Genomic DNA, 21,421 nt, shown 5'->3' with positions numbered 1-21,421 from the left:
ACCAAAAGCAGGGTTCTGACATTGCCACCTGCTCAAATCCCCCTTGGATCCGGTCAGCAGATGGGCCAGCGCTATCCCTATTGGCTCCGGACACAGCATGGAGGGCAGGAGGGCTGTTGGACGAACCGGCGTCCAGATGCAATGGGCGCCGCCATCTTGGATCGACTGCGCATGCGCAGACGTCCGGCGACCCGGAAGCGGCTACCAAACTCTGCCCCCCACGTCACCGCACCCGGAAACGCTCTAGCACACGCTGAGAGCGGTGCAGGACGCCGGGGATGGATCGGCAGCGCTCCGGAGCTCACTCCACACATCTGAGCCCGGCACCTGCAGCCATGCCGCACCGCTGCGCCACCAATGGGAAATACTTACCTGCGCCGACGCTGATGGATGCAGGAAAATCCTCCGGACTCCGCTCCCTGCTGCGAACGCCACCGACGTGCAATCCAGCAAAGACCACCGTGGCGTCTCCAGGGATCTCCGCACCGGCCGAGGTAGGAGACCCCCCCCGCTACCGTAATCGGCCGGCCGGCCTGGGCTCCTTCTGTAGGCACCCGTCCCCTCAGGAACAGGAAACCAACTGAGGCAAGGGAGAGGTACCGCCCTTTTGTATCTGTAGGTTTCCTGTTCCTAATGGGCGGATCCCCTCTCTCGTCGTGCTGTCATGGGAGTCCGAGTAAAAACCTGTTTGTTTTTTTAAACCAAGGAAGTTTGTCAGCATGGTTCACTGCCCTAAACTGTATGGCCAGCCAAGCTCTATTTCCCACCTAACGCCACATTCTTCAGCTTCAAGGGACTCTGTCTTCACAGAATGACTGCTCAAATAAATACTGCCGCTTGGTGCTTAATTGGGGCCAATCTTTTAAATATTCTTTCCCACTTGCTTATTTTCCCTCATTCATTGACATCTCTGACTTCATAAAGCCAAAGAGCTAGTTGGAAACCAAGCAGGTAGGTGTATGTGTAATTATATATACCGTGTATACTCGAGTACAAGCTGACCCGAGTATAAGCCGAGGCATCTAATTTTGCCATGAATAACTGGGTAAGCTTATTGACTCGAGTATAAGATGGGTATGCATTGTCCCCTCATCCCTGTCCTGGTGTGCATGGCTGCCCCGTCCCCGTATGCGTGGCTGCCCCGTCCCCGTATGCGTGGCTCCCCCGTCCCCGTATGCCTGGCTCCCCCGTCCCCGTATGCCTGGCTCCCCCGTCCCCGTATGCCTGGCTCCCCCGTCCCCGTATGCATGGCTCTCCCGTCCCCGTATGCATGGCTCCCCCGTCCCCGTATGCATGGCTCCCCCGTCCCCGTATGCATGGCTCCCCCGTCCCCCGTATGCATGGCTCCCCCGTCCCCCGTATGCATGGCTCCCCTGTCCCTGTCCTTGTACGCATGGGCTCCCTTGTCCCTATGGGCTCCCTTGTCCCTATCCTTGTATGCATAGCTCCCCCGTCGCATGCTTCCTATTACAAAAAAAAAAAAAAACCTACTCACCCACCTGCGTGCCCCGGCAGCATCTTATTCAGGCTTCTAAGAGCTTTCCTGTGCCGAGCGATCACGTGGCTTCAGCAGCGGCACAGGCTTTAGCCACAGATGCCGGCTCCTGCCTCTGTCACCTGCCGCTCCCCCTCTCCCGCTGGCTTTCTGGGACAATTGACTGGTGTATAAGCAGTTTTCAGCACAAAAAAAAGTGCTGAAAAAACTTGGTTTATACACGAGTATAAACAGTATATTTGACCCCGCCATGATGCACTGAGCACCTGTACTTTGTTCGAACAATCATTGTGTGCCGGCAGTCCCTTAAACGGACATTTCGACAATTGTGTAGTGTAGTCAATGAGTTGTCAGTCAAGCAGGAGAAGAAGGTGCCACTACGTGGTGAACAGAGATGAGGAGGAAGACAGTCGGGAAGTGCTCCAATCACACTCAGCACTTCAGCTTCATTTAGATAAGAATACAGCGATTTTTTGGCCAGGGAGCAACAGATTACATACATAAAAGTAATGATGAAACTATCTTTCACAGTGCAATATGACTGTCTAAATAGCTTGATGAAGGGCGGATCATGCTGACAGATTACGTGGTTTGTTGATCACCTTTCTTTGTAGGCCAAGAAGGAAACTATATACTGTACTATATAAATGATGAGTAAAACATAATCCCTGGTGTCCAGGGAGTTTTGGGATTTCTATTCAGAGCTCCATTTTTTTGGCTTGAAAAAGGCCAATTATGGCCATAAAATTGCTTGCTTTGTCTTCCTATTAACATTTCCACTAAAATGGAATAAAGATCAAGTTTTTATCAAGACCCTGCTGCCTTGGTGCCTCGGCTTCGCTGAATTTCTACACTGCTTCTGGAACTGCCGAGCTAAGCACAAGCTTGGTCAATGGTGCATATGGATCTACTATTGGCCATTTATGGCATATACAAGTGTGCTCAATGTTTCAGAATTCTCATAAAATCCTATGCAGAGATGCACGTGTGGCCAGCACTCCACTGACAGTGGCCACTGTACCTGATAAGATGAAGGGAGGATATAAATGTCTAAGAAGAGATAATAGTGAAGCAGACAACAACACATGGCGTTTTAGATTACCGACATAATATTATAGTTTAGATATACTTTTATTGTTTTCTCTCCCCTAATCTCCCCGATTTCTCTGGGCTGATACACGGATCAGCAGCATTTAGATTATTTGCTATTATACCACGTAATATGCATATTATATGGCAGATAATATGGGACTTCAACTTTTACTTTGTCATTTTTTTGATTCTTTTAAAATATTTACAACAGTTTTCTCCCTACATAAAAACCTGTCATCATGTGATGTGAAATATTGTGCTACTTACCTAAATATTTAAGGTTGATTTTTGGAGACAGGACAAACTTTCCAATACATTTTGCAGCTTTCTCAAACAGATCAGACTTTGGGTAAATTGTATAGATAGTCTGAACACATTCAAAAAGGATCGCTGAAAGAGAAAGACAATAGTACAATATTATATAGACCTGCAAACACTTAGGTCTGTAGTAAAAGTAACATTACATGGATAGACCGCAATATTATATATAAAACTTTTAATATAATTCTAAGAACATATGGATAATCCCCACACACCACAAGAAGAGCCAGGGACAAAAACAACCTAAAATCAAAAGAGTATGGTATAAATATGCACAGACGTCACCTAGTAATGGATAATAAAGTGCCACATATAAACTGTGCCAGCAGTAAATATTACCATCTCACCCAATTCAGATCAGTCTGTGAACCTCTGTGGGCAGCAGATGACGTACACAGGGAATTCTAACTAACCCCGTTGCGTCCCTTGCAGTAGCTCTCCATGCTGATTACTTGATTATTCCTGCGATCCATTCCTGTTTAATCCGGTCGGCTGAATATTGCTATAATCTAACATTAGATGGCTGTAAAGGTCCTTTAGAAATGCAGCCATTACGGTACTTTTTATTTTTTCTCAAAGAGGTCAGAAGATGTGTCTGTTAAGCATATTCCTTCAAAGCGGGCTATGCACCGCTTCTTGGTATACATGCAGCTTTAATCACATTAAAAGTAACCAACCCCAATAATTACGAAAATTGGCCCATTTAGGCCTTATGATAATCCTAGAAATGCCCATCCCTCATTATCGTGCTGCGCTGCGGAATATGTTGGCGCTATATAAATAATTATTATTATCAACCCGACTAAAGAGGCCAGCAACCACCTGCCAAACAAAACGTTTGTTCAATGGGTGCAATGATTTTTAAGCTGGTTTAAAAGGCAACCTTCTTGCCGGCACATCAACCTGTGTAAACAGACAAGGTGCTACCAATAAAATGATACCCTATGTGCACCAAGAGATCGTATTAATAATGGTTCCGTGTGCACACAACGATTGTTGGCACATTTAAATGTGCTTTTAACCCCTTCACCCCGATGCCTGTTTTCCACTTCCTGACCAGGCCATTTTTCAATTCTGACCGTCAAATTTATGAGGTTATAACGCTCAAACGGATCCTGGTGATTCTGAGAAAGTTTTCTCGTGACATATTGTACTTTATGATAGTGGTAAAATTTCTTCAATATGACTTGCGTTTATTCGTGAAAAAACGGAAATTTGGCGAAAATGTTTAAAATTTCGCAATTTTCAAACATGTCTGCTTTACATTAGCACAATTTTGGAAGAATTTTTTTTTATATAGGAAATTATAAGGGTTAAAAGTTGACCAGCGATTTCTCATTTTTACAACAAAATTTGCAAAACCATTTTTTTTTAGGGACCACCTCACACATGAAGTCATTTTGAGGGGCCTATATGACAGAAAATGCCAAAAAGTGACATCATTCTAAAAAAAACAAGGTGCTCAAAACCACATTCAAGAAGATTATTAACCCTTCAGGTGCTTCACAGGAATTTTTGGAATGTTTAAAAAAAAAAAAAAAAAAAAAACAACATTTATCGTTTTTTCACAAAAATTTACTACAGATCCAATTTGTTTTATTTTATCACGGGTGACCGGAGAAATTGGACCACAAAAGTGGTTGTACAATTTTTCCTGAGTATGCCGATAAACCATATGTGGGGGTAAACCACTGTTTGGGCGCATGGCAGAGCTCGGAAGGGAAGGAGCGCCATTTGACTTTTCAATGCAAAATTGGCTGGAATTGAGATCGGACACCATTTGCAGAGCCCCTGATGTGCCTAAACAGTGGAAACCGCCCACAAGTGACACCATTTTGGAAAGTAGACCCCCTAAGGAACTAATATAGATGTGTTGTGAGAAGTTTGAACCCCCAAGTGTTTCACTGAAGTTTATAACGCAGAGCCGTGAAAATAAAAAATCATTTTTTTTTTTCCCACAAAAATGATTTTTTAGCCCCTAAATTTTTATTTTCACAATGGTAACATGAGAAATTGGACTGCAAAAGTTGTTGTCCAATTAGTCCTGAGTACGCTGATACCCCATATGTGGGTGTAAACCACTGTTTGGGCACACGGCAGAGCTTGGAAAGGAAGGAACACAGTTTTACTTTTTTAACGCAGAATTGGCTGGAATTGAGATCGGACGTCATGTCGCTTTTGGAGAGCCCCTGATGTGCCAAACAGTGGAAACCTCCCAATTCTAACTCCAACCCTAACCCCAACACACCCCTAACCCTAATCCCATCCCTAGCCATAACCCCAAAACACCCCTATCCCTAATACCAACCCTAAACATAATCCTAACCATAACTCTAACCATAACCCTAACCCTGACACACCCCTAACGATAATCCTAACCATAACCCTAACCACACCCCTAACCCTGACACACTCCTATCTCTAATCCCAACCCTAACCCCAACCGTAAACATAATCCAAACCCTAACTCCATCTCGAGCCCCAACCCTAACTCTAGCTCCAACCCTAACCCTAATGGGAAAATGAAAATAAATTAATACATTTTATTATTTTTCCCTAACTAAGGGGGTGACAAGGGGGGTTTGATTTACTATTTATAGCAGGTTTTTATGTTTGGCAGCTGTCACACAATAAAGGACGCTTTTTATTGCAAAAAATAGTTTTTGCATCACCACATTTTGAGAGCTATAATTTTTCCATATTTTGGCCTACAGCGTCATGGGAGGTCTTTTTTACGGGACAAGTCAACGTTTTTATTGGTACCATTTTCGGGCACATGACATATTTTGATCGCTTTTTATTCCGATTTTTGGGAGGCAGAATGAACAAAATCCAGCAATTCTAGTATTTCTTTTAGGGGGGGGCGTTTATACAGTTCCGCGTGTGGTAAAGTTGATAAGGCAGTTTTATTCTTTGGGTCAGTACGATTACAGCGATACCTCATGTACATCTTTTTTTATGTTTTGGCACTTTTACACAAAAACTATTTTATATTAAAAAAATATTGTTTTTGCATCGCTTTATTCTGAGCTATAACTTATTTTTTTGCTGATTGAGCTGTATGGCGGCTTTATTTTTGCGGGACAAGATGACGTTTTCATCGGTACCATGTTTATCTGTCTGTTTTATCACGTTTTATTGCACTTTTTGTTTGGCAGTATGATGATAAAGCATTGTTTTTTGCCTCGGTTTTTGGCTTGTTTATTTACGGTGTTCACTGAAGGGGTTAAATAGTGGGATAGTTTTATAGAGTAGGTCATTACGGAAGCAGCGATACCAAATGTGTACTTTCATTGTTTGTTTTTTTTATTTACATAAATGGATTTATTGGAAAAATATTTACCGTACTTTTTTCTTTATTTTGGGATTTTTTTTTAAATTTTTTATACTTTCTATTTTTTATTTTTACTTTACAACATTGTCCCAGGTTGGGACATTACTATATACTGCAAAGTCAGATCGCTGATCTGACACTCTGCATAGCACTGTGTCAGATCAGCGATCTAACAGGCAGTGTAGGAGGCTTGCCGGCGCCTGCTCTCAGCAGGCGCTGGCAAGCCACCTCAGTGAAGGACCCCTGCGGCCATTTTGGATCTGGGTTCTTAAAGGAGACCACGGAAACAAGCGATCGCATCGCGTTTTTCCAGTGGGAGAGCGCAGGGAGCCCCCTCACTGTGCGATTGTTCTCTGTGCCGCTGTCACTACTGACAGAGGCATCAGAGGGGTTAAATGCCCACGATCGGCATTAGAGACGATTGTGGGCATTGCTGCGGGGTGTCAGCTGACACAGAGCTGACAACCGCACGCGATCGCCGCGGCGCTCAGCGTGAGGCCACTGTACTAGTACTGCGTTTTGCGGGAACACAGTGCCCGCAGAGCAGTACTAGTACGGCGCATGTCAGGAAATGTTAAACAAAGATGGAATTTTTGTCGCTGAAGTTTTGGAGTAGCCAACATATTCATTATAGAAAGTCTGGCGGAAACATTTTCAATTAAAAAAAAAAAAAAAATCTGTGTACTTCCACTATGTTGACAGGCCATCTTCAAAACTTAAATTGAAAAAACTAAATCTAATCTGGCTTACCATAAGTGATGTTGTGATTTATTTCTGCTCTTCGTAAGGATTCATCCAGTACATCGTAAATAAGCTGGCTTGTCCTAATAAAAAAAAAAAACACGTATTTATAATGAAACCCTTGAAACAAAAATGAATGTGCACGCACGCACGCACACACACACACAGCAAGTCTTACCACTAATTTAAAGGGAACCTGTCACATCAGTTTTAACAACTAAGGCTACTTTCACACTAGCGTTGGAATTCGGCCCGTCGCATTGCGTCGGGCCGAGATTCCGACGCTAGCGTTGTTAGCACCGCACAACGGGTGCAGCGGATGCATTCTCCGGCGCATCCGCTGCCCCATTGTGAGGTGCGGGGAGGTGGGGGCGGAGTTCCGGCCACGCATGCGCGGTCGGAAAAAGCGGTCCGTCTGGAGCAAAAAACGTTACATTTACAACTTTGCAGGATGCGTTTTTTCCCCTAAACGACGCATTGCGACGTATTAAAAAAAAAACGCCAGTGTGAAAGTACCCTAAACTGTCCCCAGTGTGTGGTTATTGATGCAATGTGCATCAATACCACAATGTTTTCAATCATCTCCAAAAATCCCTTTGTATAGTTATATAGTACCTTCTTTTTTAGTCATAGGGGTTCAGTCGCGGGCTCGTCATATTGTTGACACCCATGCACTGATGTTACAGGGTGCTTCGATGTCACGGGAATCTGTTGCAGTGACAAGCAGCCCCCTGCGCTTGCGCACTGAATCTGGATGTACGTACCCAGCTTTCTTGACTGTGTGGGCATGCGCCAGAGCGAGTGACTGGCTGTATGAATATGCTCGATACTGTGCATGCACGTGGAGCCGCTCGGCAATGCGCAAGCACAGGATTTTAGAGCAGATTTCTGAGTGCATGGGCGCTGACAATATGACGAGTCCATGGCTAAAAGAATGAAATGCCGCCCCTATGACTAAAAGAGAGGGTAATATATACAGTAACTATACAAAGTTATTTTTGGAGATATTTATGGCATAGTTAAGCACATTGCAATTACTAACAACACACTGGGAACAACTTAGTTGCTAAAAATGACATGACAGGTTACCTGTCAGCAGGATTGTGCTCAGTAACCTACAGTGTCAGGTCGGTGCTGTTATACTGATTAGATAGTCATCAGTACGGCTTCTGACAAATCCCTGATCCCTCACTGACCTGCCCCCTAGTTTACATACTGAATGTCTGTACATACTGAAGAAAAAAACCTTCTGCAGGCAGGTGCAGGCGCGCTGCAGCATAATCACGTTTAATGTCCTGATAATAACGGTGCTTGATGTTATTCAGATAGTAAAAAAAAATCCATTTTAAAATGGCGCCTGCTCGGTAGCAGCTATCAATGTATATAGAGGTGATCCAATAGCTGCTATTGCGCAGTCGCCAGCAGCGCCATCTTGCTAGAGAAGAAAAGATAAATTTCCTCCTGTAACATAGCGCTGCCCACGCCTGCGCAGTAGCAGCTCTCAGAGATACATTCTCCCCTGCCATCGCGGATCGCAGCACCAGCAGGGGAGAAGGATTCGAGTGGTCTTCAGCACCCGGCGCCGGGGAGCAGCATGAACAGTACAGCTGCGGCACACAGTTGGCACACGTATACCACAAGTATTACACACACAGACACACAGAGATCTTGACTTGTTTTTCCGGTACCAGAAATATCAGGACATCTGAAAGAGCCCTTAGATGTATTTTCTCATTAATAACATAGTAAAACTCTGCACATGCTGCTGACTAATAGCCAACATTCTCATATACAGTTGTGTGAAAAAGAATTTGCCCCCTTACCGATTTTCTATTCTTTTGCATGTTTGTCCCATTTAAATATTACAGATCACCAAACAATTTTAAATTTTAGACAAAGATAACACAAGTAATCACAATACAGGACTGTGGAGTCAGAGTCGGAGGTGTGGACTTGGAGTTAGTTTTGGTTGGAGTTGGAGTCGGTAGAAATGTACTGACTCCGACTCCAGCTTTAAAAAAAAAAATGTATTAATATTTCATAATTGAACTTTCATATGAATTTTATAAATGTTACTCAAATATATATGTTCTATCAAACTATGAACAACAGTGATAAGCAGTTCTGCTGGAGATAGAGACATTTCTTACTTCTTGTGTGTCACTGTTCTCCACTGCCCCTATCTAACCTTATACTTGGTTAAAGGGAACCTGTCACCCCGATTTTTCAGTTTGAGATAAAAATACCGTTAAATAGGGCCTGAGCTGTGCCTTACAATAGTGTATTTTGTGTACCCCCGATTCCCCACCTATGCTGCCGAAATACGTTACCAAAGTCGCCGTTTTCGCCTGTCAATCAGGCTGGTCTGGTCAGATGGGCGTGGTGACATCGCTGTTTATTCCCCCAGAAAAAACGGGGTGACAGGTTCCCTTGAACCTCATTCTGCCCCAACCCCCCTACTTACAATGTATGAAACTGAAAGTGAAAATGTGTTGCAAATTCTTACTAGTAAAGCTCCTCCTCTAGACTAGATGTTTGGTGTGCGTCTTCCAAGCATCTCACAGCGGCTACTCAGAAGAGCAAGACTGTAAGAAGTATTATCCTTTCAACAAACTTTGCATCAGTTAACTGTGAGTACATGAGGAATAACAATATTACTGACCACTATATCAGGTGTACGACCTGGCAATAATTTTGTACAATTGTTTTTAGGAAAAGCAATTGTCATTGGGATTGTGAATGCAGAATTAAAAACCAGAGAATGTCAAAGAAGCGTCACATTAAATCAGCTGTATTTGAACATTTCACCATCACTCAAGATAGAAAACATTATGTCTGTCAGTGTATGACAAATGATCCAGACGAAAACAAATGCTGTGAAGCTAAGATCAGTGCATATTCAGGCAAAAATAAAAATGCTCCTACCAGAGCTTCTAATCTAAAGAGACATTTACAGCTCTTTCATCCAGAAGTACTGAAAGCAGTGGATGAGAAAGACTGCATCCAAACCAATGAACCAGTGCCCAGCTCTTCCAGCCAAACAAAGGAGCAGAGAACTTTGCAGCCATCAGTTGCAAGATATTTTGTCAGTGACAAAGTTACTGTGACAATGACAGATACATTAAAAAAACAGATCATAGAGCTTGTTGTAAAGGATAGTGTGCCTATTTCACGACCAGCTTTTGTGTGTCTGAATGGGGAAATGGCCCGCAAGCTTGGTGTTTCTCTGGAGAGAGAGAGAGAGTATTAGAAAATTAGTAATCGAAGAAGCTTTTAAACAAAAGTAAGAACTTAAACTCTCAATGGACGCTTTCTGTTTCTTAAAATGGATGCCTGCACACGTCACAGAGTTGGCCATTTATGAAGGAGTCGGAGCCGGAGTCGGAACCTGATAAAATCCAGGAGTTGGAGTCGCAACTGTGGCTTACCGAATCCACAGCCCTGTCACAATATGCAGTTTTTAAACGAAAGTCTTTATTATTAACCCCTTACCGACATTTGCAGTACATGTATGTCATGATTGGGATGGACTTCCTGACCGATGCAGTATATGTACGTCATGTCAATCATGCCACCACCGTGAGCAATTTTGCGGTAATCGCGTGAATGTCCAGCTGTTTCTCACAGCAGGGAACATGGCACCTTCGTCCCGGGGGTGGCGAAGCTCCCCTGCAACGACGATCGCTGTGATTGGCTGTTCAGGATTAAACAGCCAATCGCAGCATTTCTCAGTGTTTCAGGCAATCAAATTGCCTGAAACACTGATGCTGTAAGAGCACCAATCATAGGCTGGTGCCTGGAGACCACATCATCACCAGGGCCAGCTCTTTTCGATGTGATCGACGATGACATTGATTGCACCAATCAGAGTGCATAGACACGCTTTTGTCTGCAGGTGACAGCCCTGCACTCCCACATTCTAGCTGCGGAATTGTACAGGGCAGTCACTCTGTCCCGCTGTGTGCCATGCTGGGCCATGTGGTGCCACAAAGGTCTGTGGATCACTGCTGCTACTTGCCTGCTCCTGCTGAAGAAAGAAGAGTTCCTGACACCTCCCTGTTCCTTGCCCAATCTTTCCCTAATCCACCCAATCACTTCCACCCCCCCTTTTCCCCACTACTTACACCCTCCTTTTCCACCCGCCTCACTCCACCGCCTATCTGCCGCTGAGCACTGATCAGTACTTGATTGCTCGATTTTTGGCAGTTTTCTTTCTTTTTCATGCGTCCTGCAGCTGAAGAGCGTTGACCAGTGACGCAAATCACTGCTCGCTGTTTTCCACCACTTTTTTTTTTTTCTTCAGTATTTTTTTTTTATCCCTCTCCACTCTGTGTGTGCGTCCTGCAGTCACTAAGCCACGTACACCACTGGTTAGCACCAGCGCTTATTTTTGGTAAAGACTTTTTTTTTCACCCCTCTCTGCTCCACATACGTGCGTGCGTTCTACAGCTGTCGAGTGCTGGTTGGTGACTAACATCACTGACCCTGCCTCTGGTGGTTGTTTTTTGAAGGGAGTGGGGAGTTTTGGTGAAAAAAGAATCAAAGTAAAAAAAAATTTAGATTAGTTGATAGAATTAGGTTATATTAGTTAGGGACAGTAAAAATATACTAAATAGTACATAATAGTAGTAATCATCGACTACTAGAGTATTTTTTACTGAATTGAATCAGGTTTGTCATTTGAAGGCGCTCAGTAATTTGCTTTTTTTACTGACGTTCGATTAGTAAGTTTGTTTATATTTTTCTTTCCTCTTCTAAATAAAAGAAAAAAAATTTACACCAAGCACTCACACACATACCTTAATAAAATTTGCCACACACGTTAATAAAAGGTCGTCCCACTCACTTTCCTTGCCTCCGACACTGACTGAGGGAGAGGATCCCACCTTCCTTGGTTTTTACGACTCAGACCCCTTTTCCTCCAGTGATACCAAACCGCCACACAGACGCCCCAGAGCAGAAACTGAACCACACCTGTCTACCAAAAAATTCTGAAGGAGAATGTCAGCCATCTGTTCGTGACCTCAAGCTGCAGTGCACTTGGGTTATGCAGCAAGACAGTGATCTAAAACACACCAGCAAGTCAACCTTTGAAAAGCTTAAAAAAATAAATAAATAAATTAAGGACTTTGGAGTGGCCTAGTCAAAACCCTCCAATATGGCTGAATTAGAACTATTTTGCAAAGATGAGTGGGCCAAAATTCCTCCAGAGCGTTGTAAAAAAACTCATTGCTAGTTATCACAAATGCTTGATTGCAGTTACTGATGAGAAGGATGGCCAAACCAGTTATTAAGTTTAGGAGGCAATCACCTTTCCACACAGGACACTAAGTTTGGATTTCTTTTTTCCTTAATAATAAAGACCTTCAGTAAAAAACAAAATCCATTCTGTGTTTACTTGTGTTAACTTTGTCTAATATTTAACTTTGTTTGGTGATCTCAAAACATTTGAGTGTGACAAACATGAAAAAAAATAGGAAAATCAGGAAGGGGCAAACACTTTTTCCACGTCACCATCCTGATAGTTTTACCCAGGGTCATCTTTCCCCAGTAGTCTCAAGATCCTCAGGAGCTGGATCTGTAGCCAGGGCGCAGGTACACTGTGATAGTTGAAGTCAACGGGTAGTTTTCCTCCAACCACTTGCTTCAAGATGGTCACAAATGATCCAGTTAGATCCTTATATGCAGATGGGTTTTCCTGTGCAGAATTAGAGAGATCAGGGGGAAAAAAAAAATAAAAAAAACATAACAAGCATTCAACCAAAATACATGTCTCGGCCCTTCATTGGGGAACATAGGAGACCATGGGTGTATGCTGCTGCCACCAGGAGGTCAACACTAACAATTACAAACCTAAGAAAAAAAAATAAGTTGGCTCCTCTTCTGCAGGCTATACATACGTACTGGCAATAAGCTATTCACTTTAGCCTAGTTTCATTTCCGAGGCAGACACATATGGATTCATCAAACCGATTTACCGGTTTCTGACTTTTTTTTTTTTTAGTTATTTTGCGCTGGTTTCATGTGTGAAACTTCTCTCCATGGCAGTAACAGAATGACTATTATGTGACTAAAACAGCATAGGATTGAATAGAGTAGATTTTTAAGTTTTTAAGTATTTACGTTAGAAGCTGGTGAAAAAATCTTGACAGTGAAGGTGGCTCCGTGTACGTGGTGGATCTCCTTCCAACACAGTGTGAGGTCCCGGTAAAAAGTGCTTGCGTGCCATTCTCTTGATGAGCTTCAAGAGGTAGTCACTGGGAATGGTTTTCACTTCACAGGTGTGCCCTGTCAGGTTTAATAAGTGGGATTTCTTTCTTGCCTTATAAATGGGATTGGGACCATCAGTTGTGTTGTGCAGAAGTCTCGTGGATACACAGCTGATAGTCCTACTGAATAGACTGTTAGAATTTGTATTATGGCAAGAACAAAGCAGCTAAGTAAAGAAAAACAAAGTGGCCATCATTACTTTAAGAAATGAAGGTCAGTCAGTCTGAAAAATTGGGAAAACTTTGAAAGTGTCCCCAAGTGCAGTGTCAAAAACCATCAAGCGCTACAAAGAAACTGGCTCACATGAGGACCGCCCCAGGAAAGGAAGACCAAGAGTCACCTCTGCTTCTGAGGATAAAGGTACCTTCACACTGAACAACTTTCCAACGAGAACGACAGCGATCCGTGACGTTGCAGCGTCCTGGATAGCGATCTCGTTGTGTTTGACACGCAGCAGCGATCAGGATCCTGCTGTGACATCGCTGGTCGTCGCTGAAAGTCTGGAACTTCATTTGGTCGTCAGGTCGGCGTGATTCGTCAAGTTTGACAGCAAAAGCAAGGATGCTTGCAATGGTTTTCAATGGAGCGAACAACCAGTGAGAACGATAAGTACATCACTGGATCGCTCCTGCATCGCTCAGCTGTTGCCGGTGTTTGACGTCTCCTAGCGACCTAAACATCAACACTGCAGCGATCGGCTCGTTGTCTATATCGCTGCAGCATCGCTAAATGTGACAGTACCTTAAGTTTATCCGAGTCACCAGCCTCAGAAATCACAAGTTAACAGCAGCTCAGATTGGAGACCAGGTCAATGCCACACAGAGTTCTAGCAGCAGACACATCTCTACAACTGTTAAGAGGAGACTTTGTGCAGCAGGCCTTCATGGTAAAATAGCTGCTAGGAAACCACTGCTAAGGACAGGCAACAAGCAGAAGAGACTTGTTTGGGCTAAAGAACACAAGGAATGGACATTAGACCAGTGGAAATCTGTGCTTTGGTCTGATGAGTCCAAATTTGAGATCTTGGGTTCCAACCACCGTGTCTTTGTGCGACGCAGAAAAGGTGAACGGATGGACTCTACATGCCTGGTTCCCACCGTGAAGCATGGAGGAGGTGGTGTGATAGTGTGGGGGTGCTTTACTGGTGACACTGTTGGGGATTTATTCAAAATTGAAGGCATACTGAACCAGCATGGCTACCACAGCATCTTGCAGCGGCATGCGATTCCATCCGGTTTGCGTTTAGTTGGACCATCATTTATTTTTCAACAGAACAATGACCCCAAAAACACCTCCAGGCTGTGTAAGGGCTATTTGACCAAGAAGGAGAGTGATGGGATGCTACGCCAGATGACCTGGCCTCCACAGCACAGTCACCAGACCTGAACTCAATCGAGATGGTTTGGGGTGAGCTGGACCGCAGAGTGAAGGCAAAAAGGGCCAACAAGTCCTAAGCATCACTGGGAACTCCTTAAAAGATTGTTGGAAGACCATTCCCGGTGACTACCTCGTGAAGCTCATCAAGAATGCCAAGAGTGTGCAAAGCAGTCATCAAAGCAAAAGGTGGCTACTTTGAAGAACCTAGAATATAAGACATAATTTCAGTTATTTCACACTTTTTTGTTAAGTTTATAACTCCATATGTGTTAATTCATAGTGTTGATGCCTTCAGTGTGAACGTACAATTTTCATAGTCATGAAAATACAGAAAAATCTTTAAATGAGAAGGTGTGTCCAAACTTTTGGTCTGTACTGTATGTTGATTGTTTTCTACAGGATTTGGTACCAGACCTTCCAGCTTATTTGAAAGATACTAAACACATACTACAGTGCATGAATAAAATAAAATGGCAAAATCATTATATTTTGTGAACATTAGATATCACGTCGCTGTACACCCAAATCCAACATGATAAGGGGTGCGAGGCAGCAACTTACTTTTTAAATAAACCTAAGATATTTCCTACCTCTCAATCCAGTTTTATTAAGGAATGTATGATGTTCATTTTAACTCATAATTATTTTAAATATGAGACGAACTACTATACCAAGCAGTGGGGTACCGCCATGGGGACCAGATTCGCAGCCAGCTATGCTAATTTATAAGTTGGGTAGCTGGGAAGACTCCTACATATACCCACAAGTCAGGCTGCGTCGTGGTCTAGTCCTCTGGTGGCGTTTTATTGACTATATCATTTTTATTTGGTCTAATGGCCAAGATTCACTGTCAGAGTTTTTAAAGGAAATCAATAAGAACAACTTTTATCTACATTTTACCTCAACAATCAGTTCCGAGACAAAAAATTCTTTTAGATCTAAATATTTATATCGAAAGTAATGAAATAAAAATTTGCACATATACTAAAATTGCGGATGCTAACAGCTATATTAGTATGGACAGTTGTCATCTACCGAGCTGGTTGATTAATATGCCATGTAGCCAGTTTATGAGAATTCACAGGAATTGTTCAAACATTTGTAGGTTTGAAAAAGAAGCCGACGTCCTGACTAACAAGTTCCTAGATAAGGGTTACAACCAAGATTTTCTAAAATCAGTGACAAATGAGAAAACATGTTCCAAGAGTTGAATTAATGATGGAATGGAAAAAAGATTTAACTATTGATGAAAATCTTATTAATGTCCCTATTATCACCCAATATAATGCCAACACGAACATTTTGAAGAAAATTGTTACGAAACATTGGGATATTTTAAAGGATGATAAGACCATTGGAGATAAGATAGCAAACCCAGATTTATACACTGCTCAAAAAAATAAAGGGAACATTAAAATACCACATCCTAGATATCTCTGAATGAAATATTCCAGTTGCAAATTTTTATTCATTGCATAGTGGAATGTGTCAAGACCAAGAAAACATAATTATCAATGTAAATCAAAATGAATATCCCATGGAGGACTGGATTTGAAATGATACTCAATATCAAAGTGGAAAATCAAATTACAGGCTGATACAACTTCAGTGGAGATGCCTCATGACAAGGAAAATATGCTCAGTATTGTGTGTGGCCTCCACGTGCCTGTATGACCTCCCTACTGTACAATGCCTGGGCATGATCCAGATGAGGTGGCGGATAGTCTCCAGAGGGATCACCTCCCAGACCTGGACTAAAGCATCCACCAATTCCTGGACAGTCTGTGGTGCAACGTGACGTTGGTGGATGGAGCGAGACATGATGTCCCAGATGTGCTCAATCGGATTCAGGTCTGGGGAATGGGCGGGCCAGTCCATAGCTTCAATGCCTTAATCTTGCAGGAACTGCTGACACACTCCAGCCACATGAGGTCTGGCATTGTCCTGCATTGGGAGGAACCAAGGGCCAATAGCACCAGCATATGGTCTCACAAGGGGTCTGAGGATCTCATCTCGGTACCTACTGGCAGTCTGGCTACTTCTGGCGAGCTAATGGATGCCACCCACACCATTACTGACTAACTGCCAAACAGGTCATGCTGAAGGATGTTGCAGGCAGCAGATCACTCTTCATGGCATCTCCAGACTGTCACATGCGCTCAGTGTGAACCTGCTTTCATCTGTCAAGAGCACAGTGCCCCAGTGGCGAATTTGCCAATCCTGGAGTTTTGTGGCAAATGCCAAGTGTAATGCATGGTGTTAGGCTGTGAGCACAATCCCCATCTGTGGACGTTTGGCCCTCAGACCATCTTCATGGAGTCGGTTTCTAACAGTTTGTGCAGACACATGCACATTTGTGCCCTGCTGGAGGTCATTTTGCAGTGTTCCTCCTGTTCCTCCTTGCATAAAGGCTGAGATAGCGGTCCTACTGCTGGGTTGTTGCCCTCCTACGGCCCCCCTCCATGACTTGTGTTGTACTGGCCTGTCTCCTGGTAGCGCCTCCAGCCTCTAGACACTACGCTGACAGACACAGCAAACCTTCTTGCCACAGCTCACATTGATGTGCCATCCTGGATGAGCTGCACTACCTGAGCCACTTGTGTGGGTTGTAGAGTCCGTCTCATGCTACCACGAGTGTGAAAACACAACCAACATTCAAAAGTGACCAAAACATCAGCCAGAAAGCATTGGTACCGAGATGTGGTCTTTGGTCCCCACCTGCAGAACCACTCCTTTATTGAGGGTGTCTTGATAATTGCCAATAATTTCCATCTCTTGTCTATTCCATTTGCACAACAGCATGTGAAAATGATTGTCAAACAGTGTTGCTTCCTAAGTGGACAGTTTGATTTCACAGAAGTTTGATTTACTTGGAGTTATATTCTGTTATTTAAGTGTTCCCTTTATTTTTTGAGCAGTGTATATAAAAAAAGCTAGTAATTTGGGTTGCCTGGTGGCTCCATCAATAAGAGAACCTCCTATACCAAGAAAGTCTGCGTTTTTTAATAAGGATCTTAGGGGGTTTTACCCATGTAAAAAGTGTATAGCATGCAAATCGTTGCATTTAAAGAAAAAAACTGAAATCCAGGAAGGTAATAAAACCTATCCCATAATGGATTTTAGTACATGCACATCCCAGGTTGTCATATACTCAATCAAGTGCCCCTGTAATAAATTGTACGTGAGGAGAACCAAGACCTATGAATGTACGTACTAGTGAACACCTAAGGAATATAAAGAAAAAATACGATGATCATCCCCTTTCAAGACATTTTGCTAAATTACATGGAGGTTCAACTATGGGGATTGATATAACTGGGATCCAAATCATTAAACAGCGCTGGCGCAAAGCAAACTTCATCAAAAGAATGTCACAATCAGAAAGTCGCTGGATATTTGAGCTGAATATGCTGAAACCTAAAGGACTAAATAATGAGATCGAACTATTCGCATTTGACTGACGTGAGGTTACTATAAAAGACCCTGGCAGGAGATCGGGACCATCACTGAGGAAGGAAGATGTCATTTTCCAAAACGCATAGAAATTGGTCCTATCCAGCAATTGTAACGAAAAGTACGTACTACATGACAGCTCAGCATCACACGATTGCTGAGGTCACGCCGGTCTCGCAGGTCCTGTGAGCGCTCATGTGCTTCACTGAGATCGCTAGACGCCGGATTCAAGAGCTTGTCACCAGCCGTAACAGCGCTCCCTAATCCCCGAAGACACCAACCCTTGGAGTTCCATCAATGAGACTGATTCCACTCAGATAGATGACATAGATCATCTAAAGCAGGCACGCAAGCACTTTTTACCGAGACCTCACACTGTGTTGGAAGGAGATCCACCACATACATGGAGGCACCTTCACCGTCAAGATTTTTTCACCAGCTTCTAAGGTAAATACTTAAAAATCTACTCTATTCAATCCTATGCTGATTTAGTTTATTAAGTGACAACATATGGTGCAACATCACATAATAGTCATTCTATTACTGCCATGGAGAGAAGTTTAACATGTGAAACCAGTGCAAAATAACTACTTTTAATTATCTGCATCACAATGGTCCTTTTGGTTGGGACCCTTTTTTTTGCAGCAGGTACACAGGTTGTATATTAGCGCAACTAACCAGATTTTTTTTTTTAATCTTCTATTGCATTCGCAAGATAGGGAAAGAGAAGGATATGAGACCCTCTGAAAACTCTGATTCATGATGAGCACAATCTTCAGGGGTCAGCAGAATCATCTTGTCTGGATGGCAGGACCTTTTCTTTGCCCAACGTAGTTTGCATTCAGGCACTGGTGCGGCCAGTCCTTGCCTTTAGTCTCCTGCTCACATTGCTTCCCTGAGCCTGGTGTATTGCATGGAGGGAAGGCAGAGCTGAAGATCCAGACCGTAAAATGAATCAAGCCTTTGCAGGACATGACAGAAGATCTCCCCACATCCCGCTACGTTGCGCTATCTCCCAGTGAACATACCTCTGCAGCCTTTGCTCCCTGTCATTTAGACTCTTCTTTCCTCTCAGATATCTTGCTCTGTGTTCTGCTACATTGGCATGACCTGATGTTTGGTCTCCCAATCCAAGTTTATTCCGACAACACCACCTCCATGGCTTACATCAACCATTATGGAGTGACTCTGAATTGTCAAGCAATGTCAGAGGTCTCAGTTTCTCAACTAGTTGGAACAAATATTCTAGGCAACCTCAGCAATCCATATGCCCGTAGTAGACAATTGGTTGCAGACTTTCTAAGTAGTGACAGACTAAACGCGAGACAGTGCTTTCTGCACCCCACCATCTTCAATTAGATATATCTGCAGTGGGACCTTCCAGACATCGACCTGATAGCATTCATATGCAACCATAAAGTGCCCTGTTTCATGTCCAGAGTTTGAGACCCTCTTGGGAAACGCATCAGATGCTCTGGGAATTGCATGGTCTCAAATTTTCCCTCCCTTATCTGTTCCTTCCTCTACCTTTCCTATCCAAGTTGCCCAAGAAGATCAAGTCCGAAGGAATCCTTGTCATTTTCGTGGTCCTGGACTGGACCAGAAGATCATGGTACGCAATCCACATATTGACCAGATCTACCTTCCCCAAGATCCCCTCTTGTACTCAATTTTCAATAGCTCAAATTTGATGGCACAGCCGTAGTTCTAAAATCCTTCGGTTTTTCTGATCAGGGTGTGCAGACCATGACCAAGGCACTGAAGCCATCCTTGTATCTACAATCATATCTAGGAGGAGTTCTTCCGCTGGTTTGAATTTCACTAGGTCACCCCTACATTTTCTTCACTACCATCTCTCACATTCCTGCAAAAGGTGCACGTGAGCCTGGGCAGAAAGGTGCTGCAAGCAGCAATCACTACCTGAGGGATTTGACTTACACATATACGAATATTTTCCCGAAATTGGGATGTCCCATGTTTTCTTGTGTCCCTCAATGAAGAGCATGCGAAAAGAGGCTTTTTGGATTTACCTTAAAATCCCTTTTTCACAGACTTCATTCGGGGGAACAGGGAACCCACTTTTTTCTTCTTGTTGCCTCCTTGGGTGTGTAGTTTTTTTCTGCTTCTCAATGTTTTTCTCACTATCTGAATAGCTTATTGGCAGTAGGTGTTTTTTTTTTCTTTAAAGGTTGTAATTCTTAGTGTCAGCCTGATGTCAGCAGAATACACCTTTGGTTTTGTGTGCTCCTAACGAAGGCTACAAAAATGGATTTTACTGTAAGTCCAAAAATCCTTTTAACATGTTGTAAAACTGAAGACCTTTTTACCTTTATGACCTGTAGGTATATGTGTAGAGAAGCCGCCATGACACCGACATCCCTGTCGCACAAAGCTTTCCTGAACTTCTCATGTATGTGCTGTACTTGTGTTGGTGCAATAAGGTAGAATTTATACAATGCCAGGACTGCTTTCCTCCTCACAATTTCTCTAGAAGATAAGGGTGAAAAATGTGTCATTTATCATTGAAGAGAATCATTAAGCGTCTTCTATTATTACTACTGGATGTCCAAACTATTTCTAGAGTGAAAACACACACAAATCTCTAATGGGTCCAGCAGCCATTGGATATTCTAGGCGTAGCTCTTCATCTCTATGTGTGCGTGTCAATGGAGAAACCAGGCAGCCAACAGGATTGTGGCAGGGAGAAGTCACCAGAGACGTGCCTTGGACCGGACCCCCGAGGCGCATCATTGTCCCCACGCCAGCCCCCCCCCCGAGGCGCATCATGGTCCCAACCTCCCCTTCCCACCCATCCCCCCCCCCCCCGAAGCGCATGGTCCCTTTGAGGTGCACGGTCCCCCCCCAGGCACACGGTCCCCCTGAGGCGCACGGTCCCCCTGAGGTGCATGGTTCCCCCCCCCAAGGCACACGGTCAGTGTCTGATTCATGCTGCCGATGGTTCACACTCAGATTGTAAAAGCCAACAGAGGCATGAAATACCAACATCTCTCCGCCTGGTAATGTTTAACTGACTGGCCTCTTCCTATACATAACACCTGTCAATCAAGCAAAGCTGGAAAGGGAGAAGCCAGAGTTGATATCTCCTTGAACCCAATATTTTTTAAAACTATATTTTCTTTGTTTTTTTTGTCATCCAATTTCCAGTTAGCATTTTATGCTGCCCATAACAAGGGCAACACAAATCTGATAACAGGTTCCCTTTACTGGATTGACCAAATAGACGGCACAGAACAATTGTTATGGACAATTATCATATTTGTAAGGAATAACATAAAATAGGATAATAAATTCCAATAAATATGATGCACTAACAAAGT

General features: G+C 43.4%; 1 protein-coding gene across 2 annotated transcripts in view; it reads right to left on the bottom strand.

The window, feature by feature from the left end:
• AP4E1 (adaptor related protein complex 4 subunit epsilon 1) overlaps positions 1-21,421 on the bottom strand; it is a 112,247-nt gene that overhangs the window by 67,757 nt on the left and 23,069 nt on the right. For both annotated transcript variants that reach the window (XM_069765998.1, XM_069765999.1), the window contains exons 6-9: positions 20,411-20,570; positions 12,515-12,681; positions 6,993-7,066; positions 2,855-2,977 (exon numbers count right to left, since the gene is read on the bottom strand). In XM_069765998.1, the coding sequence (XP_069622099.1) occupies positions 2,855-2,977; positions 6,993-7,066; positions 12,515-12,681; positions 20,411-20,570 (524 nt within the window). The remainder of the gene's footprint in view (positions 1-2,854; positions 2,978-6,992; positions 7,067-12,514; positions 12,682-20,410; positions 20,571-21,421) is intronic.

Source organism: Ranitomeya imitator, chromosome 4, assembly GCF_032444005.1.
Source record: "Ranitomeya imitator isolate aRanImi1 chromosome 4, aRanImi1.pri, whole genome shotgun sequence".
NCBI classification, from domain to species: domain Eukaryota; kingdom Metazoa; phylum Chordata; class Amphibia; order Anura; family Dendrobatidae; genus Ranitomeya; species Ranitomeya imitator.
The sequence above is the reverse complement of the archived record's forward strand: the minus strand, read 5'-3'. Positions and strand labels throughout refer to the sequence as shown.